Here is a 26802-nt window from a genome sequence, read left to right as displayed (position 1 = left end):
ACTAAACAAGGTCAAGTGAACAATTCTGACAACTCCTCAGTGCCCTTCTTATATAAAGACGAAAAAAAATTTTTTTATTTACCGGAAATCTCACCTCACTTTCGACAGCTAATGTAACTTCTTTTTTTAGTTCACTCCATGAAAGATCCAAATTCCTCTCAGTTCCTCGGCAGAAAATCTAAAATTAATAGACATTTTAGAGTATTACAGTCAAAAATAGATGAAAAATACTCCAGCACAAAAATACTGAAGCAATGTACAACTATATAATAGAGAAAAGGCATGCCTAGAGTATTCTTTACATTTAACACCAGGCACATAATTTCTGAAAAGACATTATAGCAATTGTGAAATTGTTTCTAGAATAAACTAGAAAAATACATGAATCTTCTAGGCAAGATTTAATCCCAGTAACACAGGAAGCTGAGTCAGGAGGATCACCAAGTTTGAGGCCAGCCTCAGCAACTTAGCAAGGCCCCTGTCTCAAAATAAAAAGGGATAGGGATGTGGCTCAGTGGTTAAGCATCCCTGGGTTCAATCCCCAGTGCCAAAAAAAAGACTGGCACAAGGTGAGCTAGAATAGTGAGTGTGACTCTACAGGACTGATTCGATAAATGACTTAAAGATGGCTTAATGTCTCATTGTCTAAGAGATAACAAGAGAAGTGGTTGAGTTTTTAATATATGCAAAGCAAAAAAGAATAATTATTAATTATACAATATAGTAGTAATAAAATCATAAAGTTTATTAATGAAGAAGGAGTGCTAATGAGATGAAAGAAAAAACACCTGAGGAGAAAGTAACTGTGTCATCCTCAAGTTTTATCAGAGATAGAAGAAAACTCTTAATGAATATACCTAGAAGAAAAGTCAAGGGCCTAGAAATAGTATCACCTGAGCTAAAGTTAATATGTTGTGTTTAGTCTAAAGAAAGATGACATGTCAAGGTTCTTTTTCTTTTTTCTTGGTACTAGTGATGGAACCCAGAGGTGTTTTACCACTCGGCTACATCCTCAGTCCTTTTTATTTTTTATTTTGAGGCAGGATCTCATTAAGTTGCTGAGGATCTCTCTAGGTGGCTGAGACTGGCCTTGAATTTGAAATCCTCCTGCTTCAGTCTTCTGAGTCACTGGAATTACAGGTGTGTGTGCACGCATTCTACTGAGTTTCCTTCTTAGTTGTCGATGAACTTTTTTTAAATTTATTTATATGTGGTGCTGAGAATTGAACCCAGTGCCTCACTCATGCTAGGCAACGCTCTCCCACTGAGCCACAACCCCCGACCCTCATTCTAAGTTTCAAAATAAAGAACCCACTAAAAGGATGGAAAACAAATTCAATCCAATTCTTGGAAGAACTTTTAGAAGACAGTTTGGGAATAATAACTCACATAAGAACTAGTAAGAAACTTGTCAAGGGAGGAAGACAATCAGAGGCCTTTCAAAGAAGTCTCAGGCATTTATGCTTCAAGTAGAAAGTCAGAGTAGGACACTCTAAGGTTATCTTTCAATCCTATGAGTGATTATTGTTTTTTAAATCCATAAAGTTAAACCTCAATTGAAGGAAGCTATGTAACTTTAAAGAATGCTTTTTAAAGCATTAAGCAGCTTTTTAATCTTGTGAGGCTGAAGTTAAAATTTTTTGAGTCTTCTTGAAATGCACCAAGTCACACCTTTTCTATAGTAACAAAAGGGTAACAACAGAGCGTAATTGAAACTAACTAAAAACCACTTTGAATTTCTTTCAAGTATAGAGATTACATGCAGTGTAGGAGGTACCTTTTTACAATAGTGTGGGTCCAAATATCTCTTTAGACCTCTGGTATGATTCACTAGTTTTTGGGAAAGCGCTTCCTATTCCCACCTCTCTGCTAGAAGTCTTATTTAATGGAAAGAACATTTAAAAAAAATTACAGTAGTATTTACAAAAAATGTTGAGTTTTTAATATATGCAAAGCAAAAAAGAATAATTATTAATTATACAATATAAGTAGTAATAAAATCATAAAGTTTTAAGTAAACATTAAACACTTTCTTGCCAACCTGTAAAGCTTTACATAAAGCTGCATTTATGAATCGTCCTGGTGTAAATAGACTCCGCAAATACATTTCCTGTTAGAACATTAAAAAAAAAAAAATTAACATCATTCTGAAAAAGATAAAATTTGCAAAATGTTGTAGAATCCAAAATATTTACAGCAAAGTCTAAATTTCCAGTATACGAAATGGACATTTGGCCCTTCTCCCTGAAGGGCACTAAAGTGAAAATGACAACATTTTTGGGTCAAACATGGCATATTATACTGAAAATGGTGTGCCCTTGTATAGTTCTTCATTGGGTTTCATTGGAAAACAAGGCATGTCAAGTGCCAATCTTAAATGAAAGAGGCAAATCCAATTTATTGGCGATATGCATTGGTAAGAGAACAATTAAACTAGGTTGATTTCTGCACCATCTATAAAAGTACTTTTTTTTATGACTCACATATAAAAAAAACTATAATAATAGGCATTATATATAAATAAAACAAACTGTAAAAAGCTCACAGAAATGGGACAATGAAGTAGAGAGAATAAATGGAAAAATTTCATGTTGCTTGATATTTTGACTCAGTCTCATGAACCACATTTACTCAGAAGAGGTGAATCTGATTGACCTTCATTCGTTTCTTTCCTTCTACTGAGCTTCAGGTAGATAAAATGACCAAAATGAAGGAGAAAAATAAAGATAACAAAAATCAGCATGTGACTTTGACTTTCTGACAAAGTCAAATACTAGTAGTTAACAGGAATAATTAATAACTTTTTGGAATTAAAAATTTAGTGATGTTCAATTTCAGATAGTTAAAGTGGGTGTCTTCACTTCTACACAATAGTCATTGTTTCAGACTTAGGTCCATAGGCTTTAATGACATTTTAACACTAAGGCAGCAACAAAAAGCTTTTTCCTTCATTTATCCTGGGGGTATCTTTGAAAAATGGGGAGACTCTTGTGTTCTTTATTGTTTTATCTTCTAAAATTATTATTTTCCTAGTGAACAGTTCTATCAGAATTTATCTTATTTCTAAATAAATGGTAAATATTTAAGGAGGTAGAAATGCTAATTACACATTATATAAACGTATCATTATCACAATGTCTTCCACAAATATGTAGAATTGGTGTCAATTAAAAATACTCCAAATTAAAAGAAAAATTATCTTATTATCTTAATCCTAGGTTACGTGCACATAAAATGACAGATGTAATAAACCTACCATTTGTGCCCATGCAGAATCCTTTCCCCTCAATTTATTAACAAATCTCTTTATCTTTTTTGGGGGGAACCATTCCTCCCCTGCCCATACTCAACTGACCTCACCAGTCCTGCAATGGCAAAGCCCAGGCTGGACTTGTGTCCCATTGTAGGCCAGAACATCTTACTGCTTCTGATCATAGTGACTACATCAGGAAGTAGCACACAACTTAAGCTAGACCAGAGTTTCACCCCAAGAATATAGTCTGTAGAACTGAGACGCTGCTCTTTCCCCTGGGGCTGCTAAGTTCACAGAATGCAAGCCCACTCAGGAGAGGGAGCATACTGAGAATATACCCAACCAGGAGGGAAGCAGAATAAAGAAGGGAGACCAAGGCTTGAAGTCACGGAAACCTGGTTGTTCTCAACTTTTAGCTGCACAAGTCAATCCTTTCTCTTTTTAGCTTTAGTCAGTTCAAGTCACCTGCAGCTGAAAGAGCTCTAATACAATTGGTTCTTCTTAAAATAATAAGGATAAATCATTCCCTAACATTACACTTTAGTGTTACTTACCCTGGGGTCTTGATCATCTCTGATGACAATTTCTTCCTCTGGCAAAGGCTGCATAAAAACTGGATTCCACTGACCTGCAACATTACTACAGACAAAAATCCAAGTTTACACAAAAATAAATTTATGCTGTTGGCAACATCTGGGCAAGGAAGGCCTCATCAATGGAATCCCTGCAATCAACCATTCTGCCCGATCAATTCTATTAACAATAAGTATGTTTTGCCACAAAGAGGAGGAGGAGGAATTCTTAGCAGAATCTGGGTTTTAATTTTTTTTTTCCTAAAAATACTTTTTAGTTGTCCGTGGACCTTTATTTAATTTATTTATTTATATGTGGTGCTGAGAATCAAACCCAGTGCCTCACACACACTAGGCGAGTGCTCTACCACTGAGCCACAACCCCAACCCCTGAAAATGTGTTCTTAATTACTTTTAATAGGCACCTTCCTGAAATTAAAATTCTAAACACAAATCTACAAATAATAGCCAGAATTTGTTCTTTGCTAGATATTATGCTAGATGCAGTTCTAGATATTTCTCATGTATGCCTTATGATCTTGTTCTTTTTGCTACTAAGGATTGAAGCCAAGGGCATTTTTATCATTGAGCTATTTGCCCACCCCTTTTTTATTTTGAGACAAGGTGTCACTAAGTTGCTGAGGCTGGCCTCCAACTGGGAGTCAAGATGTGATGCCTTATCACTGCTACTAAGTTGTACAATCAAGGTTCTAACTCTGTTCTGGCTCTACAGCCTGTGGTTTTTTTACTACTCTGAATGCCATTTACAAGGACTACTCTCATATTTTTGAGTGGTCAATCTGGGGGCAACCATTCCAAAATTAGTCTTGAGGGACCTGGAGTGTTCAATTAGTTCAGTGGTCTTCAAACTGTGTTCCAGGGAATCCTCCAAAGTGTTTCAGGGGTTACATAAGTGTTTGCTTAAAACTTATTTTCTAAAATGTATTTATAATCACAATTTAATTTATAAAATTTTAAACTTATGTCACATACATTAAAAATATTAACTGTCAAATAAAAAAACAATAAACATTAAAATATTAGATGCCAAATATATTTAATATTAGAGATTATTAATACTAAGTTATATTAATATTAACTTTATATTCATAAAATACCAGTTTTGCATTATATATTAGAATTCTTTTTTTCTGAGGAAAAAGTTTTTTTTGTTTTAAAAAGTTTGGGAAATACTCTGCTTGTCCAATCTATTTCTCATCTCATGATGAGGAAATTGAGTGCACAAAGAACAACAAAGAAGTACTGGCCATAGCAAGGTTAGCTGGTGAGCCCTTGCTTTGAAGTACACTTCCTGATGAATTGGGCATGGTGGTGCATACCTATTAATCCCAGCTGCTCAGGAGGCTGAGGCAAGAGGCCTGCAAGTTCAAAGCCAGCCTCAGCAACTTAGTGAGGCCGTAGGTAACTTAGAAAGACTCTGTCTCAAAATAAAAAGTAGAAAGGGATGGGGATGTGGCGCAAAGATTAAGCACTCCTGGGTTAAATTCCCATACCCTCCAAAAAAGAAAATTTCCAGATGAGAAGTATTTTGGGAATGTGTTCTCTCTTCCAAGAAATATGATATTTTCTTTATCTTAGTCCAACCCAAAGTATCCCTATTTTGTCCTAAAGCCAAAAGTAACAAAATAAAACAAAATGCAAAAGAAAGTACTTCAGAAAATAAGAACAACAGGCAAACCAAGGTCAGAATCCTTCAAATGTAGACTTAAACAGCTCTCTTGTCCTAGCATGAAAGTACTTGTGGTGAGGAAGGATGACAGAGTTAAGGGACTCATACTGTTCAAAGTTGATGTATTTCACAATTGTTTGGTTCTCTACATCATGCCACAGGGCCCAGATATCCGTGGAGGTTAAGGCAAAGTCAATCAATGTCTCCTAGAAAGAAACAGGAAGAAAATGGAAATAGGAAATAAGAAAGAAAAGGCAGTAGTTCACAATAACTTAAATTGGTACTGTTAAAGAGAGATCAATGCATAAAAACAAAACATGGTACCCACTACATGAATTTGATAAACCCTAATCAAAATTTGTTTCTATACATCATAAAATTTTCCATTTTAAGATTACAATCCCATTGACACACAGTAGGGTCAGCCAATATCTCTTCGTTTTGTTTTTTTGGTACCAGGGTCTTGCTAAGTTGCTTAGGGCCTTGCTAAATTGTGGAGGTTGGTCTTGAACTTGCCTCAGCCTCCTCAGTCACTGGGATTATAGATGTATGCCAGTGTGGCACTAAGCCTGGCATTTCTTTCTTTTTTTGGGTGGGGAGATGAGGTCTAATTATGCTGACCAAGCTGGTCCTGAACTCCTTGATTCAAGTGATCCTACAGCCTCAGCTTCTCGAGCAGCTGGGACTCAGGTATATACCACCTTGCCCAACTACGCTTAAGTTAATACTTCTTTGTTGTACTTGGAAAATACGGAAAAGATGAATCAACCTACCTGAGAAGTGAATAATGAGGAAATGTGATCTAGACTATAGCGGTTATTCTCAGTGCTCACCAACTGGAAAATGCAGAACTGAAAAATACAAGTTGGTAAAAAAAAAAAAAAATCAATATGCTACTTTTCTAAAGCAAAGGTTATCAGTGTTCAAACAATTTATTGAAAAAAATGTGGTTAAAATATATGTAACATAAAATTTATCATCTTAATATTTTTAAAATTTACTTTTTATTGTTTCTTTTTAATTATACATGACAACAAGATTTTGATATAATTATAAAAGCATGCAATATAATCTGTTCTAATTCAGTCCCCAGCACTTCCCCTTTCCTTCCCTCTACTGATCTTTCTGCTACTTACTGATAAGTTTCTTTCTTTTCTTTTTTTTTTTAATTAGTGTTTTATGGGGCTGGGGGTGTGGCTCAAGTGGTAGCGTGCTCGCCTGACATGTGTGAGGCACTGGGTTCGATTTTCAGCACCACATAAAAATAAAATAAAGATATTGTGTCCACCCAAAAAAAACTAAAAAATAAATATAAAATAAATAAATAAAAATAAATTAGTGTTTTGTGGATGTACATGATGGCGAGATTCACTGTGGAATATTCATATATGTCTTTCTCTATCCCATCCCTCCTCCCTTTTCTTCATCCCCCTTTGTCTATTCCATGGTTAACCTATTTTTTGTGGGTGTTTTTTGTGGTGCTGGGGATTAGACCTGGAATTTCACATATGCTAGGCAAGTGTTCAATGACTGAGCCATGTCCTTAGCCCACATCTTAACCATTTTTAAATTATAGTTTAGTAGTGTCACATACATTTACACAGTTGTGCAACCAATCTCTGGAACTCTTCTCACCTTGAAGAAATGAAACTCTATACCCATTAAACAATAACCTCCCCATCCCCTCCATCCCTCAGCCCTCAGAAACCACCACTTTTTGATTGTATGAATACAACAACTTTTGCTATCTCACAGTCATGTAGTATTTGTCTTAATCCTTCCTTTCAAAAGCTGTAATACTCCATAGTAGGTATACACCAGATTTTGTTTATCCATTCATCCACTGACAGACATTTGGGTTGGTTGACTTTGCCTTTTGGTTATTGTGAATAATTTGTGCTTTGTCTATGGTTGTAAAAACCTCTCTCTTTTAAGACCCTGCTTTCAATTCTTCTGTTTATAATTTTATGGGTTTTTGTTTTTTTGAGTAACTACCACAGTTTTTCACAATGGCTGCAGCACTTCAATTACCACTAGCCTCTTACAGTATTTCAGTTTCTCTGCATCCTTGCCAACACTTGTTATTCTGTTTCCTATAATAGCCATCATAAATAAGTATGGTATCTTATTATGACCAGAAGCTTATTAAGTTTATATTTTTATCAAAGTACCAGAAAGAATTTTAAATATGCAAATAACACAAAGCAAAACTAGTGAGTTAATCTTTATTAAAAATAAATCCTACTGAGCATGATCATGCATGTCTATAATCCCAGCAGCTCAAGAGGCTGAGGAAGGAGGATAGCAAATTGAAAACCAGCCTCAGAACTCAGCGAGGCCCTAAGCAACTCAGCAAGACCAGTGTCCCTAAATAAAATATAAAAAATAACTGGGGATTTGTCTCAGTGGTTAAGCACCACTGGATTCAAACTCTGGTATCAATCAATCTGGTATCAATCAATCAATTAAAAAATAAATAAATATAAAAAAATCCTACGGCTTGAGGTGTGGCCATTCATGAAATCCTAGTTTTAATCCCTAGCCCCCTCAAAGAAAAAAATACTATGAAATAATTCATGTTTAGTAGTTAACTTTGCTGCCAAAAAAAAAATTTCAAAATCAAAAATAATATTCAATGAGTAATTTTAGATACGTATTTTTTACCGTGCACTAACAGTGATGATGACCCTTTCATTTTAACATAGGCAACTGGTCACAAGAAAGTATTAAAAATAAACAAGAAAATTGCTTTTTGAGAAAAAATGAGTATATGAAATATGAAAAATATACAGGTACAGCTCAGTGGTAGAAAACATGCTTTAGCATGCAAGAGATCCTGGATTTTATCCCTAGCACCAAACAATAAAAATAAAAACACAAATAAGCCAAACAATCAAAAAGCCCCAAATTATTAGAGTTCATTAGTTCATCAATTGTAGTGTCATAGTAATGGTAAATATGTTTCATGAAAATCTTTTCCTGCTATGTCTTGTTATGAATACATATATCAGGTAGCAATGAAACCCTTTTTCCTTTCTTCTTCTTCTTTTTTTGGTGGTACTTGGAGCTAGGACCCAGATGCACTCTAAAACTGAGCTACATTCTCAGCTCCTTTTATCTTAATGAGACAGGGTCTCATTAAGTTGCCCAGGCTAGCCTTGAAGTTGTGGTCTTCCTGCTTCAGCCTCCAAAATATTTCTTATAGATTTTAGCCACACACACACACAAAATGATGGAAAATGCTGACTCAGTGCAGTGCTTCTCAAACTTGAAAGAACTGTGGGAAAGAATGAGTCTGTTTTTTAATTTCTGAAGTTATAACTAACTTCAAGTATGCATGTCTGAAAAATTTCTAACCACATAAATTTCTAAATGCTGGGTGAGGTGGTGTACCCCTGTACTCCCTGCTACTCAAGAACCTGAGGCAGGAGGGCCCAAAAGTTCAAGGTCAGCTTCAGCAACATAGCAAGACCCTGTCTCAAAAAATAAAAAGGTCTGGGGGTATAACTGAGTGAGATAAAGTGCCCCTGGGTTCAATCCCCAATACTGAAAAACATCCATTTTCTAAATACTTCCTCTCACTTCCTATATTTATTTCACTGCAAAAAGGTAACAAAGAATTTGTGGCCCAGAACTGTTTCATGAACCACACCATAGTGCTGCAGGGCTCCTATCTGAGATGTTTATTACTGTCTTAGAAGACACAATGCTGGGAGGGACTAAATTAATTCTTATTATCAGAATCAGGATTCAAAGAAAAACAACCAGAAACAAATGAAATGAACAGGAATGGATGTAAAATAACAGATAAAAAAAAATAAATACAAACTATGCAAATAAGAGAGGAAACAAACCACTGACTACCAGCTTTTGTGAAAAGGAAGAAGAAAGAAAAAAATTATAGCCAGGCGTGGTGGCACATGCCTGAAATCCTAGTGACTGGGAGGCCGAAGCAGGAGGATCGAAAATTTGAAGCCAGCCTCAGCAACTAAGGGAGAAGCCTCACTAATTCTGAGGCTGTCTTAAAATAAAAAAATAGAACAGACTGGACATGTGACTCAGTGAAGTGCTTCAGGGTTCACCTCCAGTATCCACTCCCAAAATTGCAAATTTACTATAATCTGAATAGATTAGTTCTGCTATGTGGCTGCCAAAAAACCTACTCTAATTTTAGGCTTCATTAATTTAAGAACTATACTGCTCAAAGTAAAAGAGGCAATGGCTCAGCTCTATTTGATATACTCCTGGTATACTACATTCAAATCTGAGTTTAACTCCATTAGAGCAGTGGTTCTCAAAATACGGTCCACAGGTTCCTAAGGGTCCCTGAGACCCTTCAGGGGGTTGGTGAAGTTAAACCCCTTTTCAAAATAATACTTCATTACTTGCCTTTTCACTGTGTCAGTATTTGCACTGACGATGCAAAAGCAATAGTGGGTACATTTACTGGTTTCTTTTTCTACTTCACAGTACTGGGGATTGAATTAAGGACTCTGAGTACACCAGGCAAGTGCTCTACCACTGAACTACACTCCCAGCCCAAATTACTGGTTTCTTAACATGAATCAAAGTTGTGGCACCAGACTGAACCCCCTGGCGTGATAAAAACACTATCAACAGGAATGGTAAAGGGCATTTATGAAAAGTTCATAGTTAACGTAACAAATTTTACACCTTAGCAATAAAAATCAGGACTAAGACAAACATACCAGCTCTTACCACTTTTTTCAACATTGTACTGGAGTATTTAGACAAAACCAAAACAAAATAGAAAGACAAGACAAAAAAGGAAAAAAAAAAAAAGGAAATAAAAGGCATCCATATTGTAAAGGAAATAAAGTAGTGAAACTTTCTTTATTTGCAAGTGACATTACCTAATATATAGAAAATTCCACCATAAATCTTTCAGAACTAATAAATGAGTTCAGTAAGGTTGCAGGATACAGGGACTGGGATTGTGGCTCAGCAGTAGAGCGCTTGCCTAGCACGCATCAGGCATGGGTTCAATCCTCGCCATCACATAAAAATAAATAAATAAAATAAAGGTACTGTGTCCATTTACAACTGAAAAAAAAAAAAAAAAAGGTTGCAGGATACAATATCAGTATACAAAAATGTTATATTTCTAAAAACTTCCAAAGAGCAGCCTGAAAATGAAATTAAGAAAATAATTTCATTTACAGCAGCATCCAAAAGTATAAAATACATGGTCAAAGATACCTAAAACTTACATTCTGAAAATTTAGAACATTATAAAAAGAAACTAAAGATGACTTAGACAAATGGAAAAACATCCCATGCTCATGACATCAGAAAACAGTATTGCTAGGATGACAAAATCTTCAATCTCCTACAGAGCCAACACAAGCCCTATCAGAATTTCAGCTGACATTTTTGTAGAAAGTGACAAGCTAATTCTAAAACTCATGTGGAATCGAAAGGAACTCATAAACAGCCAAACCACCTTGAAAAAGAAGAACAATGTAGAACCCAAGACTTTCTGATGCCAAAACTGACTACAAAATAGCAACAGTAATCAAGACAGTAGATACTGGCACAAAGACAAATAGATCAATGGACTAGAATCAAGTCTAAGAATAAAACCTTATGTCTTGGGTTAAGCAATTTTGACAACAGTGCCAAGACCATTTGATGGGAAAAGGATGGACCATCTTTTCAAATGAATGGTGATGGGAAAACTGGATATCCACATGCAAAACAATTGAATGCATGCAACTGGATCCTCACACACACACAACACACACATACACACGCATACATGTATGTGTGTGTGTATGTATATATATATGTGTGTGTGTGTGTATATGTATAAAACACAAATGGATCAAAATCATAAATGTAAAAGCTAAAACTATGAAACTCTAAGAGGAAAACAGGAGTAAATCTTTATGACCTTGGATTTGGCAAAGGCCTCTTAAGGTATCACACTAAGAGCACAAGCAATAACAAAAAAATACTTTGGACCTCATTGAAGTTAAAAACTTGTGCTTCAAAGAATACCATCAAGAAAGTAAATAAGAGGGGCTTGGATTGTGGCTCAGCGGTAGAGTGCTCGCCTAGCACGGGCGGGACCCGGGTTCGATCCTCAGCACCACATAAAAATAAAGGCATTGTGTTGTGTCCATCTACACCTAAAAAGTAAATATTAAAAAAAAAAAAAAAAAAAAAGAAAGTAAAAAGAGGAGCTGGGGGTGTGTAGCAAGGCCCTGGGTTCAATCCTAACCCCAAAATCAATATCTCTATTTAATAAATGGGCAAATGCTCTGAATAGACATGTTTCCAAGGAAGATATATAAATAATAGTACTTGAAGATGCTTAGAAATGCAAAAAACCACAATGAGATGACACTTCATACCCACCAGGATGGACGGATTGAAAAACCCAGATAATAGTGTTGATGAGAATATGAAGAAATCAGAACCCTCATACACTACCTGTGACAATGTAAAATGGTACAGCCACTTTGGAAAACATTCTGGTTGTTCCTCAGAAAATTAAACATAGAGTTACATAAGATCCAGCAATTGAGCCAGGTATGGTGGCCCACACTTGGAATACCAGCTTCTCAGGAGGCTGAGACCGAAAGATTGCAAGTTTGAGGCCAGCCTTGCCAACTTAGGGACACCATGTTTCAAAATAAAAAATAAAAAGGGCTGGGATGTTGTTTAGTGGTTGAGTGACCCTTGGGTTCAATACCCAGTATTACAAAGGAAAAAAAAAGTCCAGCAATTCCACTATTCCTGGGTATATATCAAAAAGAAATGAAAATATACATCTATATAAACACTTAATCAAACACGTTTATAGCAGCATTGTTCATAAAGCCAAAAGGCAGAAACAACACAAAAGTCCATCAACTGACAGATTTTTTTTGTGACATATTCACATGATTAAGAATGCTTCAGCCATAAAAACGGAACAAAGCGCTGATACACGCTACAACATGAATTAGTCTTGAAAACATTACACTCAGTTAATAAGAAGCCAGTCACAAAACCACATATTATATGCTTCTAATGATAAGATGGTCCAGAATAAGGAAATCTGTAAGACAGAAAACAGATTAGCAGATGTGTAAAGATACAAGGAGAAGGGAAATAAAGGAATGAGGGCTAAAAGGCTATGGGGTTTCTTTTGATGTGATAAAAATGTTTGAAAGTTCCCTATGGTACCGGTTGCTCCTATTGGTGAAGAAAAGATTCCCAAAACTAGTGCATTGTTTGTATGCATGTATGTATGTGCGTGTATGTATTTTTATATATACACATATAAATACTGGGGATTAAACCCAGGGATGCTCTACCACTGAGCTATATCATTAAGCCTTTTGCTAAGTTGCTGAGGTTGGCCTTGAACTTGCAATCTTCCTGTCTTAGCCTCCTGAGTTTTTGAGATTACAGATAAGCATCTTGTCTGGTGAGTTGTGTACTTTAATGGGTGAATTGTACAGTATGGCAACTGTATCTCGATAAAGCTATTTAAAGAATAAAGTGAGCCTATCACTTCAAGGAAAACAACTGACAATATTTGTTGCCAATGATACATTTCAAGTTTTAAGATGAAAATTACAAATTCAGAAAATTCAGAAAAATGAGGCCTTTTAGCCCTCATTCCCTTATCTCCTTTCTCCTCCTAACTTCATGTTTCCACCACAATAAGCTTGAGAGCCTCCCAGGGTGATATTAATTGTACCAAAAAGGCTTAACATAGCAGGCCTGAAGCTGATCTCCTTAGAAAGACTTGCTTGCAAAGTTAGCTGTATCTTGGAACCTGCATTTTGAGTGTACCCATGGTTCTCAAACTGGTAAGGATGGATGCATTTCTGAGCCTAGACTTTTTGCACAATGTCTGTTTTCCTTCCAGGAGCCTGGAATTTTAGTATATTAGGCAGAGGGTACCTACATGATCAATCCTCAGTGAGCTCCCTGGCCAATGCTTCACATATGTTATGATGACTTGGCGCTGGGGGACTGAAGTGCATCCTGTGAGACTCCATGGGGTAGTACTCTTAGAAGCTGGTGACTTTTCCTTTGCTGGTTTTGCCCTGTATCCTTTCACTATAATAAGTCCTAGCCACGAGTTCAACTATATATTGAGCTCTGTGAGTCCTTCTGGAGTATAACTGAGCCTGGAGGTAACCTGGGGAAATCACCTCTCAACATAGTAACTTATATACTGTAGAATAAAATGTGGCACTATTATAGGATTAGTATTAACTCAGTCAACACACACCAAACAACCAATGAATGATATTACAAAGTCATGCACAGGTTATTTTCATCCAGGGTGCAAAACAACGATTTAAAAGTAGATTTTAAAATGAAAAACTTAAAAGTTTTGGATATCATACTGCAACTAATCTTTCAAAATCTATCACTTCAGAGAGTATCCAAGACAGGCATGGTGACACACGCCTGTAATCCCAGCAGCTTGGGAGGCTGAGGCAGGAAGATTGAGTTCAAAGCCAGTCTCAGCAACTTAGCAAGGCCCTAAAACAACTTATAAGACTCTGTCTCTAAATAAAAAATAAAAAGGGCTAGGGATGTGGCTCAGTGGTTAAGTGCCCCTGGGTTCAATTCCTGGTCAAAAATAAAGAGTATCCACAATGATCTGAAAAGAACATTAAACTATTGCTTGTTTTTCCAACTATGCATCTGTGTGAGGCCAGGTTTTCTTCAAATACTTCAGCCAAAATAAAATACCACAATAATCTGAAGGCAGGAAGTGATAAGAGAACCCAGTGGCCTTCGATTAAATGAGACATCAAAGAGATTTGCAAAAATGTACGATGCCATTCTTAGAAATTTTTATTCTTTTTTTGGTTTGGGAAAACATGTTTGTTTTTTTTTTCATAAAATGTTATTTATATTAACATGAAGTTGTTTATTTTTTTGGGGGGTGGTACTGCATATTGAAACCTGAAGTGCTCTATCAGTGAACCACGTCTCCAACCCCTTTTAAATTTTGAGACAGGGTCTCACTAAGTTGCCTAGGCTGGTTTCGAACTTATAAGCCTCCTGTAAAGCCTGTAATCCCAGCTCCCACATAGCTGGGATTACAGGCATGTGCCACTGCCCCTAGCTACTATTGATATTTTTAAACAAATATGTGCATGTTTTAAAATTTTTCTTTTAGTTTCTAACAAAGGCATATATTTATAGATATAAGCCACTTAAATAAAAGCTTGTTCTGATTCTCAAGTAATTTTTAAGGGTATAATTGGGTTCCAAGAACAAAAAAATTGAGAACCACGATTTTACAATGACAAACTAATTGGAATAGAACATGGTGAAGATAGTGATCAAGACAATGTTACATGAATAACAATTGAAGGATCAATACTCCCACTACCCCCAATCTACATACAAAGACTATACTTAGGGGAGACAGAGAAGTGTGTTCTTCTTCTTTTTGCAGTACTTGGGATTAAAGCCAGGGGCATTCTACCATTGAGCTACAGCTCTTTTTACTCTTTATTTTTTAAAAATTTGAGACAGGGTGTTGCTAGTTTGTCAGGCTGGCCTTGAACTCATGATGCTCCTGCCTCAGCCTTCTAAATCACTAGGATAACAAGCATGTACCATCATGCACAGTCTAAAATTTGAAAGGCTGTCTTCCGGAAGACAGAACAGATTAATGGTATATGATTCAGATAAACATGTCAGCAACATGATACCTTTAGGCTTCAACATCAGAAAACAATTTTAAGAATGAGGACATCCTCTTTCCTTTCATTTTGTTCCTCAACAATCAGTCTTAAAACCATTAGGTGCCCAGAGTAAAGTAGGTGTTCTTGCTGGCCTAGGGGTGACGTGGAGTGGAGGGGTTTGGCATGGGGAGTCAGCCTAAAGAGGTTGAAAGGAACACCTATGCAGGCATGTCCCAGCACAGGGAGTGAGGACACCAGCAGGCGAAAGGCAGGCATGAAGAGGGCGATATGGCCTGGTGTGATGAATCAAGAGCCTAAGGAATGACTGGAGATGTAGCTCATCAATAGAGCACTTGTCTAGCATGCATGAGGTCCTGGGTTCAATCCTCAGCATCAAAAACAAAAAACAAAAAAAAACCCACAACAAAAAACAAAACAACAACAACAAACAAAAAAAAAAAACCACAAAACCCATATACCTAAAGAAGTAACAGGCATCTACATTTGGGACTGGACTGGCTTGGCTTGGGTTAGAGCAGCAGGAGCAGGGTAAGATGGCTTCTACTATATGCTGGGAAAGTCTGATGCAGGGTGGAAAGTAGGGTAGAGTAGTGAGGGTGTCCTCTGCACAGGAGTGGCACAGCAGCATCAAAGGGTCTGAGCCCAAATAGGACTGAGGAGACACTGGGGCAGGGCAGTGACCTAGTATGGGGAAATAAAGCTCCAGCAGCAAGGAAGGTAAACCCTAACTCACTGGAATGTTATTAGGAATAAATGGATAACACACACAGTGAGCCCACAGTAAGCTCAGTCTGAGTGTTTGCTTTTATTAATGTATGAACATCCAGGGCCTGGCACGGTGCCAAACACACAATACCCAACAAACAGCTGCTTATTTATATTACACTATTGCTTTACATCCTACATACAACAATTGGCATCTGGTTGATGAGCAAAATTATTTTTAAAAGTTAACTTTCCCATAACTACTTGATAATACTAAACTTCCTTATTAGTAATTGCATTCTCTTTTTTTACCCATACTTCCAAATGTGAGCTTTCTTGTTTAGTTTTGGTTAACTTTTCCTTTCCTATTCCTTTAAACTCTACTTCCTTTCATTCTGACCCTTCAAGATCTTCTAAATCACACAATAACCCAAAACCACCATTACCTCAATTTAACACTTGAAACACCTAGGTTGGTACAACGAGCCCAGTTACTTTCCACATCAGTACATATAGAATAACTTGATACATATCTTATTTGTTCCATACCTGTCCTCGTTTTGGAGCATGCATGTATATTCCTAGGTAGAGTCCCATGGAAGGGGAATAAGCAAGTCGCAATTTATGCCCAGTTCCAGCAGTGAGCCGAAGGTCTTTGTTCACAGGGACATACTCCAGCATGTCAGCTATCATCAGACACATTTGGTCCTGCCCAAGGTAAGAGTTAATAGACCATATTCAAAGAATATACAGGCTAGAAAAACGCATTCTATAAAACATTTTTTTGGTACTGCCGATCTAACCTAGGATTGTGTACATGAGCGCTTTACTTTTGAGAGAGGGTTTCACTAAGCTGCCCAGGCTGGCTTCGAATTTGCAATCCTCCTTCTTCAGCCCCCCAGGTACCTGGGATTATAAGTGCGCACCATCATGCTGAGCTGTAGATTTTTTGTTTTTAATGAGTTAAGATAAAATGTACCTCTTCAGCCTGATAGATAAAATCACTAGCTGTTTGTTTTGTTTTGGTAAATCTTAAAAATTATTTTATCAATATGCATTTTTAAAACACTTTTGTTGCTCTTAAGTGAAGGGTATATTTTGTATTACTCTTTCAACTTTCTTGTAGGGTTCATAATTTTCAAAATCAAAAGACAAAGAAAAAAGGGAGGCAAAGCTAAATGAACTGTCTGAATCTGGAAATGACCATAATTTCCAAGCCAAATGATCTTCTCTCAAAATTCACAATCCCATTTTAACTAACTGTAATTATAAGTGTTGAATTTACCTTATAAGACCACATTCGTAGTTTGTGGTCCTGACACAGGGCAAAGATGAAGGCATCGTGCTCCACACAATGAACAGCAAGACTGAGTGCACGGTCTGAAGGCCCCTGATCACCCCTAAAAACATGAGGCCCAATTTTAGAATTTTATTGTTGTAAATAATCTGATCATTAGAATCTGCAATTCAGGAGATATAATAAAATTATAAACACATGCTCTCAGCAGAAGGAGAAAGACAACTGAAATAAGACAACTACACTTCTCTTTGGCTTACACCAATCACTATAGTAAATTTTAAAAGGGTCTACATAACAAATTAAAAACTTTTCCTTTTATATTGTTTCAGTTTATATTGTTTCCTTTATAAAGTTTCAAAAACCTTCTACTTCAGCAATTTTACACAAAATTGGTTTTGGTTAAATTAGGGCAGAGCACCAAACCGAATATTGTAGGAATATAAACAGCCAGTTTCTGCTATCAAAGTCCAATCACAGATAAAACAGACACTGCAGTCTGATTTTTCTTCAGATAGAATGTGCTGGTATGTAGACTCTTCTCTCCAGTGCAGTGTGTGCCTTGGAATAAGACTATAAACACCAGGAGGTGCTGACCAGTGCAAAAAGATTATATCCCCAGGCCCTCTGATTTACCTGCTAGACACCACTTACCTGATAGCTGTTGGCATCCACCCTGTGAGCAATCGCTGCATCACTGAACTCTGTTTTAGTTCCACAACGGACACTATACCTGCAATAACAGCCAAAGTATCTCTTGATCATACTTAAGAGAAACCCAAAGGCAAGATGACATAACAAAACAAGGCTTTATAATAGGTGACAGGCTTCTACATTTTTGTACTGATAGTTTTAGGATGCACCTTTTCTACATATCACCCTAAAATATAATAAATTATTATTGCATCAAAAAATAGATATTGGGCTGGGGTTCTAGCTCAGTACTTGTAGAGCACTTGTCTAGCACAGGTGAAGCACTGGGTTTGATCCTCAGTACCACATAAAAATAAAATAAAATGTATTATGTTCACTTACTATAAAAATATTTTTAAAAATAGATATGAATTCCCAAAATGTTTTGTTAATTTTTGCTTACGTGCCCCACTGCTGTCACTCTAACCTCACCTTTAGGAACATGTTGCCATTTACAGACAGTAACCTTTGCTACCACTCAGCAGAATCATTTCACTGTTGCTAAAACAAAGTGCCCTTCAAGTGCTGGGTAGTTCTAGGTGCTAGAGACAGCAGCAAACAAAATAAACTACTCATGGAATTTACATTTCATTGGGGGGAGTTAGATTAAGTTAAATTAAGAAGAGTGGTAACAAGTACAGAAAAAAAAAAATAAGAAAAGAGTATAGAAGACTGCTGGTGAGTTTCTGGGGAGGAGAGTTTGAATGTTAAAAGGTAGTGAGGGAAGGCCTCACTGAGGTGACACTGAGCTGGTAGCTGGCTATCCCAGGCAAATGCCCCAAGTACGCCTGAGTGTTTTAAGGAGTTGTAAGAAAGCATGTGGCTACGGGAGAGATGAAGGGAAAGCACAAAAAGACAAGGTCAGAGTGGCAGCAGCAGAGCACTGTAAGTCAATCTAAGGACTCAATTTATTCAGAGTGGAGATAAACACCCTCATTGGACAGCTCTGAGCAGTGCAGTGACATGTATCAACTAATGTTTTAAATGCATCAGTCTGCCTGAGAAACTCCTGAAGAGAGGTAAAGAAATCTGTTGAAACATTTAGGAAGCTAATTCAACACTCCAGGCAAGAGATAGTGGTGACTTGGATATCAGTAGATAACCTTCCTTTCTACTAGAGGACTTAGAATTGGCTGTCTTATATTTATCTATGTTTTCTGTAATCCAATATGTTTTATTGTTCCTCACCCACTGTCCAAAACCCCTTGGGTAAAAGTAAAGCATCAAGAACTCATTGGGTAAACAATGAACAACCAATGCAGGGGCAGTATAGAAGCAATTCTTGTGTTGATGGTGGTGTCAAACTTTTATAAGGTCTGTTTTTTGCACCCGTGGGTACTAGGAATTGAATCCACCGTACTCAGGATGTAGCTATACCATTGAGGTATAATATCCCCATCCCCTTTTTAAAACTTCTGGGATAGGATCTTGCTTAGTTGTAAGGCTGACCTCAAACTTGTGATCCTCCTGCCTAAGCCTGCCTTCTGAGTCACTGGGATTACAGGTGTGTACCCTCACGAGTAGCCAAAGGTCTGTTTTCATGACAATATCTCTTTTTTCTTTCTTTTTGTTATAGTATTGAGGATTGAACCCAGGGCCTCATGAATGTAAACACGCTACAAATGAGCTTACCCAGACCCAGTATTTCTTTCTTTTTTGTTTTGTAGTGCTGAGGATTGAACCCAGGTCCTTATGTATGACAGGCAGACACTCTACCATTAAGCTATATCCCCAGCCTCCCCAATATTTCTTGATTAAAGTTGAATCCATACTCAATTCCCATTCTTACCAGAAATGTCATGAGGAGGTAGTTTAAGAACAAAGATGCCCCCAGAAGCAGATGGGAGAGCAAACAGCGCCTCCCCATCACTGCTAAGCCAGGCTGCTGAGGTGGTAGAATTAGGGCATAGTCCAGGTACTGTTGGAATTAATTGATAGTTGCAAGGATCCCTGAAATCAACTTTTCCAATGTCAGTGAATATTGACTGCATCTGACTTTCGATTACCAACTCCTATGAGTAATGAAAAAGAAAAATCTTTTAAAGTCACAATAACTTTGAATTTTGCTTAGTTTCTCTCAATTACTTAAAAAAAAAAAAAAACAACTTTTAAAATAAAAAAAAATTGGGGCTGGGGATGTGGCTCAAGCGGTAGAGCGCTCGCCTGGCATGCGTGCGACCCGGGTTCGATCCTCAGCACCACATACAAACAACGATGTTGTATCCGCCAAAAAAAAAACTAAAAAATAAAATATTAAAATAAAATAAAAAATAAATTAAGATTCAGAAGAAAGTAATTTTTTTTTCTTTTTTTTGGTGTCAGGGATTGAATCCAGAGGTGCTTAACCACTGGGCTGTATAATCTTTTCAATTTTTTGTTTTTTAATTTTGAGACAGGGTTGCTCAGTTGCTTAGGAACTAACTAAATTGCTAAAGCTAGCTTTGCATTTGCAATCCTCCTGCCTCAGCCTCCTGAGCTGCTGTGATTACAGGAGTGCCCATCATGCCTATAGCAAAAAACTTTCTTTTTAAAGAACACTATTTTGTGAACTTAAAATGTGTATCTGATTATCTAAAATTGTAACTACCAAAGTATCCTTGTTGAGGACTAACAACAAATCTCCAAATTTCCCCAACTCCAAAAAAATATTGTTCCTGGACTTAATTTTTGAGAGCTAGAATAATTTGAGAAGTAAGACACTATAATTAACCAACTTACACTCCTATACATCCGGGAAGGGTGTGGTAAAAGTAACCTGTGCACTGTTTGATTGGTTAATATTAAGATTATCACATGATTCTGGGTCTCTGAGACATAAACCCCTCCAGGTAAGATGTTACAATTCTGGAATTTTAGGCGAACTGCATTATTCAACAGATTTAGGTCCAGTGACTCCTCCACCAGCTCCAATATATCTGCGGAGATCTTCCTGTGGGGGGAAAAAAAAGACATTTTTTTTTAAAAAAAGTTTATGCTTTTCTCAACAACTGCTACACTGAAACACACACACACACATACACACACACCCACACCAAAGTGAATGCTTCAAATTTGGAAATTTTGGATAAAATTCAGACCACTTGCCAGGCATGGTGGCACATACCTGTAATCCCAGCAATGTGGGAGACTGAGGCAGGAAGATTGCCAAGTTCAAGGCCAACCTCAGCAACTTAGGCCCTAAGCAACTTAGTGAGACCCTATCCCAAAAGAAAAATTTTAAAAAAGGGCTGGGATGTGTCTCACTGGTAAAGTGCTTTTGGGTTCATCCCTAGTACCACCCCCCTAAAAAAAATTCAAACCACTCTTACATTCCATATTAAAATATACCATATTAAATTACCACCATATTAAAATACATAAAAACTGAGAGCCACGGTGCATGTCTATAATCCCGGCAGCTTGGAGGCTGAGGCAGGAAGATTGCAAGTTCAAAGCCAGCCTCAACAACACAGCAAGGCCTAAGGTAACTTAATGAAATCCTGCTCAAAATAAAATATAAGAAGGGAGAGAATGTGGCTAGTGGTAAAGTGCCCCTACGTTCAATCCCTGGTACAAACAAAACAAACTAACAAAAAAGCAAAACAAAATTCAAGCATCAATATAATTCTATTAAATCTTCCAAACTTGACAGCCCATCTATTTAGGCCAACATCCAATGCAATTAAATTCTACTATGATAAAAATTAATACCACATATCCATTACTAAAGAGTAGAATGTGGCTTCCCCATACACTACAGTACCAAACAAAATTGATTGCATATGTGAGTATTCTCTTCTACTACTCCTTAATATATAAAGTCCAACAAAAATAGTAATTATTTATTTTTTTTGGGGGGGTGTACCAGGAATTAAACCCAGAGGTACTTTACCCCTGAGCTACATGCCCATCCCTTTTTAAAAAAATTTTTGAGACTGGGTCTCACTAAATTGCTTAGGATCTTGCTAGATTACTAAGGTTGGTCTGGGACTTGCGATCCTTCTGCCTCAGCCTCTCAAGTTGCTGGGACTACAGGTATGCGCCGCTGTATCTGACTATATATTAGAGAAATATTTTGAAAACACAAGAATAACTACACGTTGAACATATCAAAGTAAGTTTTTTTTTCTGATTTACTCCTCAAAATAAGTTTGCTTTTTAAAAAAAATATTTACTTTTTAGTTGTAGTTGTCAATACCTTTATTTTATTTATTTTTATGTGGTGCAGAGGATCGAACCCAGGGCCTCACATGTACTAGGCAAGCGCTCTACCACTGAGCCCCAGCCCCAGACCAGGAGTTGCTTTTTAATAAACAATGGTAAGCTCTGTGGTGCGGACATATCTGCCATGTGCAGTTGGACATCGTAGACACAGGAAAGTTACCCGGGACAGAGCCAGCATTCAATATCTTTTTTTCTTTTTTTAATAAAATGCACGTATATTTGAAGAAAAAAAGTTTATTCAAACTAAAGTTGCAACAGGGAAGACAAACTATTTTGTCTAAAAGACTAATTTGGTTTTAAATTTAGATTAAAAACTACAACCCTCATTGCCTGTGCCTAGCTTTGTACCCACCACAGCAGCTGTCATATCATCTTATTCTAAAGAAGACATTTCTTTCTCTTAACTTCTACATATACTTCATCTTTAAACATCGTGAACATGTCTACTGGTCTGTGTCCTTCATTCTGCATGTGATGTTGATTTAGATCTTGAATGTCTTCCAAAGACCCAGGTGTTGAAAGCTTGGTCCTCAGAGAGCCATTACTGGGATGCAGCAGAACCTCTATGAGGTGGGATCCAGTGGGAGGTCTTCAAGCCACTGGAAGCAAGCCCTTGAAGGGGAGAGTGAGACCTGGCCCCTCTTTTTCTCTTCTGCTTCCCGGCCATTGGTGAACAGTTTTGCTCCTGCCATGATGTGCTGCTGTGCCATAGGCCCCAAAGCCCCAAAGCCAACTGATCCTGGATTGGAATCTCTAAAATTGTGAGCCATATTAAACCGTTTATAAGTTGATAATCTCAAGCCCTTACAGTGATAGAAAACTGACTAAAACTTGTGATTTGTTAAATCATATTGCTTTCCTCCTCCTGACATTGTTCCTTCTCTTCCATTTCCACAAACTGGTCACCCTTGTGAAACTATAGCTATACCTTCAATCCATGGACTCTGCATCTGCAGACTCAACCAACTAAGAACTGAAAATTTTTCTTTTTTGGTGGGGGGTGAGGAGGACTGCATCTGTACTGAATACGCATAGCCCTTCTTCCCTAAGTAATGCAGTGTAACAGTTTTTATATAGCATTTCTATTTTATTAGGTATCATGAGTGATCCAGAGATGATCTAGAGAGCTTATACATAGATTATATGTATACTGGCAAATACTCTGCCATTTTATATGAGGGATGAAAGTAAGCATCTGCAGATTTTGGCATCCACAGAGTTCCTGGAACCAATTCCCCAAGAACAGATGGTCAAATGTCCTGTAGCTTTATCCTTGGTACCTTCTTCTCAGCAGCACCAGTGACTGTTAAAGGCTTCTCTATCTCTTGCAATGGCCACATCTATCTCAGAATAATGAAATGGACCCTTTCTTGAAGCAAAAATGTCTTCATTGTCCTACAGTTACCATTTGATTTCTCTGCTTCCCTTAGAGCAAAACTCCTTGAAAGAGCTGTCCTATACCCACTCACTTAAGCCTCTATTATTGGAGCAGATCCCAACAAGGTCACCAAAAACATCCATAATGCAAAGGTCAATTTTCTTTTCTATCGTTACCTGAATTATATAGCATCTGACAACTTTTTACTCTCCTCCTTTTTGAAATATTTCCTTTAGCTTCTGGGACATTACTCTCTGTGATTTTTATTTTTATTTTTGGTACTAGAGATTGAACCCAGTGACACTCTACCACCGAGCTACACCCCCAAGTCCTTTTTATTTTGAGACAGGGTCTCACTAAGTTGCTAAGGTTGGCCTCAAACTTGCGATTCTCCTGCTTCAGCCCACTTCACTCTGACTCTCACCTTGGCAGCTACTCTCTTTCACAGGTTCCTGATCATCCTAACTGTTGGAATGCCATAGATTCAGTCCTCAGATCATTTCTACACAAGTATTCTCGACTGGGGTTGATTCTACCGCATTCCCAAGGACTTAGCATTACCTAGAGAGATGGTTGTTACAACTGGGGAGGTAAGGTGGGGGTGGGGTTGGACATGTTATTGGTTTGTAGTAGACAAAGGCCAGGATAATGCTCAACACCCTACACCCTACAACAATTACTTATCTGGCTTCAAATGCCAATAGTTCAGAAGCCTGATTTATTCACTCTCTAGGTGAGCACGCTCATTATAAAGCTCTAAGTGCCATCTAATGACAACAATTTCCAAATCTGTATCTTTAGTTCAAACCCTCTATGAAATTACTGACTATTGCTTCAATACTTTTTCTTGGCTACCTACTAGGCATTTTAAATTAAACCTGTCCAAAAGAGGATTCCCAGGCCCAACAAATTAGGGGTAAAATAAAAAATAAAACCCACTTGTTGCATTTTATCTACACTCTTTTAATCAACTCAATTAGAAGTGTCTCTAAAATGTCCAGATGCTTTAGCCAAAAATCTGGGGTATACGCTGTATAGGATGCAAAATGATTCTAATGGGGCTGGGGTTGTGGTTCAGAGGTAGAGAGCATGCCTAGCATGCGTGAGGCACTAGGTTCGATCCTCAGCACCACATTAAAAAAAATAAAATAAAATAAAGGTATTGTGTCAACCTACAACTAAAAAAATAAATGTTTAAAAAAAACAAATTCTAACAAATTCACCTTGAAAACATATTCACAATCAGAACATTACTCACAGACTACCACCACCATCTGAGTGATCATCAACTCTTATCTGGATTGTGTCTTCCCACTCCCACCTTTCCCCCTTTCCTACTCTCTTTTGAGCACAGTAACTGCAGCAATACTTTAAATCATGACATTCATCCATTTAAAACACTCCAGTGGCTACCTCTTGTCTCAGAGAAAAAGACTTAAATAACCAACTAAGCCTTGATCTGGTCCGTGGCTATCTCTTTCTTATTATTAACCCTTTGTTCATGCAGCTGCAGACTCTTGGTCTCTTATTCTTTTTTGAGACAAGGTCTGATCTCAGTAAGTTAGTAGGGCCTTGCTAAGTTGCTGGGGCTGGCTTTGAATTTGTGATCCTCCTGCCTTAGCCTTCCAAGTTGCTGGGATTATAGGTGTGCACCACGGCACCTGGCTAGACTGATCAGTTTTTAAGTATAAAAATCCAAAAATTCTTAAAAGTGGCCTCAGTGTTCCTCACAGTCTAAGTCCTGCCTCTCCCTTCAGCCTTGGCATTCCCACATCACTTTATTTTACCATAGCACTTATGCCACACAGACTTTTGGTCAGTTGCTCAAATCTGCCAAGTTCTTTCCACTTTATGGTTTTTGCATAGAGTGATCATGCTTGCTGAACTGCTCTTTCCCACTCCCTGGAAGTGCCTGGCTAACTTTTCATCCTTCAAATCTCAGTTTAAATATGACTTTCTACATCCTTCCCTGCACTGCCAATGTTCAGTGTTCCCACTGGCCTCTCATAGCCATTACACTTTTCCTCTAGAGCAAGTATGAAAATGTGCATTTACTTATCTATGTTGAGGTCATTAGTTTAATGTCTTTTTTCTTTCATGAAATTGTGGCACACAAAGTGAGTCTACACCTATTCTTCCACAAGTATGACATATTGCATGATGAAAATAATAGTTTTTGTTCATCATTTCATCCCAGTACCTCACATGTAAAAAGCTCAACCGCACATCAGCAGAATGAAGCTATAAAGACTATAAAAACATAATAGACTCGTGATTATGAAATTGGTCTTCAGGGCTTTAGCCCTTAAGCTATATTCCCTGTTTTTACCACTGTCAGGCAGGTGCCTCTCTTAGAACTCTGTACGTCAAATTTTCCCGATTCTAATATGAACTGAAAACAGTCTTTCTCTTTTCCTAAGTGTCGATTACTACTCGACAGGAATGCCGCTTCGGGAACTGTCGCGATTATCCGTACACCAGACAATTCTACCTTCCAATGGGGTTTGGAGAACACAGCACTTACCAATGAATGAATCTGTTTCTGGTGACGGATAACAACTTGCCGCTTTCCACATAGAAAAAGCCCCCTGCACTCTCACTGTATTTAACCGTTCCAGCCACGGGATTTGTAGTCCCTGCAAAATGAACCTGGTCAGCCTGTACACGTGGTACGAAGGATGACAAATACTGAGGACGCTGAGGAAGCAGAGTGTGACGAACTGACAATCCATACAAAGGGAAGGGGAAAGGAGGGAGAAGTTAGATGCCAAGGAAGCTCTGATCCAGAGGCTGTGGGCATGTGGACCTAAGATGATGAACCGGGAGAGGGTTACCGATCTAGGGACCCATTGGAGGAGAACGAGGGGAAGGATCGGATCGCGCCCTCCCTGGCCACCTCCGTACCAACGCCGCAGACTGTGAATTCCCGAAAGCGCCTTGGCCTTTCGCGCTCGGTCCCGCTTAGCTCCACGAAGCTCCGTTCCAGGGATCCCGCCGCCGCCATCTTCCCGCCGCCGCCGCGAGGCCCGACGGGACACTGGCGGGCCGCGCAGCCGTCGTCACTTCCGGGGGCGGGGCGAGCGGAGCGGCAGACAGGTGCTGCGACCTGAAGCGGGGGAGGCGGGTACCTGGATTCTTTGTGGGTCTTCCACCCGGAGAGTGAGGGTGGGCGCTGAGGAAGCCGCCTCTTCCCGCTGGACCTCCGAGCGCCGGGCAGGGAGGCGTGCAGAGGACGCCTCAGGGCAGGGCGGGGCAAGGCTTGTTTCCATTTTAAAAATCCAACCTGGGCGGGCAGCTGGGCTGAACCGACCCGAAAGAC

At 38.1% G+C, this 26802-nt stretch overlaps 1 protein-coding gene across 2 annotated transcripts in view; it reads right to left on the bottom strand.

Annotated features, from left to right (window-relative positions):
* Nup160 (nucleoporin 160) overlaps nt 1-26517 on the bottom strand; it is a 58381-nt gene extending 31864 nt beyond the window's left edge. Inside the window, exons 1-12 of one of the 2 annotated variants that reach the window (XM_027936650.2) lie at nt 26388-26517; nt 26008-26119; nt 20621-20831; nt 19692-19914; nt 17864-17942; nt 17198-17312; nt 16462-16620; nt 6289-6366; nt 5624-5721; nt 3808-3892; nt 2042-2110; nt 83-178 (exon numbers count right to left, since the gene is read on the bottom strand). In XM_027936650.2, the coding sequence (XP_027792451.2) occupies nt 83-178; nt 2042-2110; nt 3808-3892; nt 5624-5721; nt 6289-6366; nt 16462-16620; nt 17198-17312; nt 17864-17942; nt 19692-19914; nt 20621-20831; nt 26008-26119; nt 26388-26487 (1425 nt within the window). In that variant the 5' untranslated portion in view covers nt 26488-26517. The remainder of the gene's footprint in view (nt 1-82; nt 179-2041; nt 2111-3807; nt 3893-5623; nt 5722-6288; nt 6367-16461; nt 16621-17197; nt 17313-17863; nt 17943-19691; nt 19915-20620; nt 20832-26007; nt 26120-26387) is intronic. The other variant, XM_071616165.1, reaches the window with a different exon arrangement.
* Nucleotides 26518-26802: the final 285 nt, after the last annotated feature.

Source organism: Marmota flaviventris, chromosome 9 (assembly GCF_047511675.1).
Source record: "Marmota flaviventris isolate mMarFla1 chromosome 9, mMarFla1.hap1, whole genome shotgun sequence".
Classification (NCBI taxonomy): Eukaryota; Metazoa; Chordata; class Mammalia; order Rodentia; family Sciuridae; genus Marmota; species Marmota flaviventris.
Note: the sequence above shows the minus strand (reverse complement) of the source record. Positions and strands in the feature narration are given on the sequence as shown.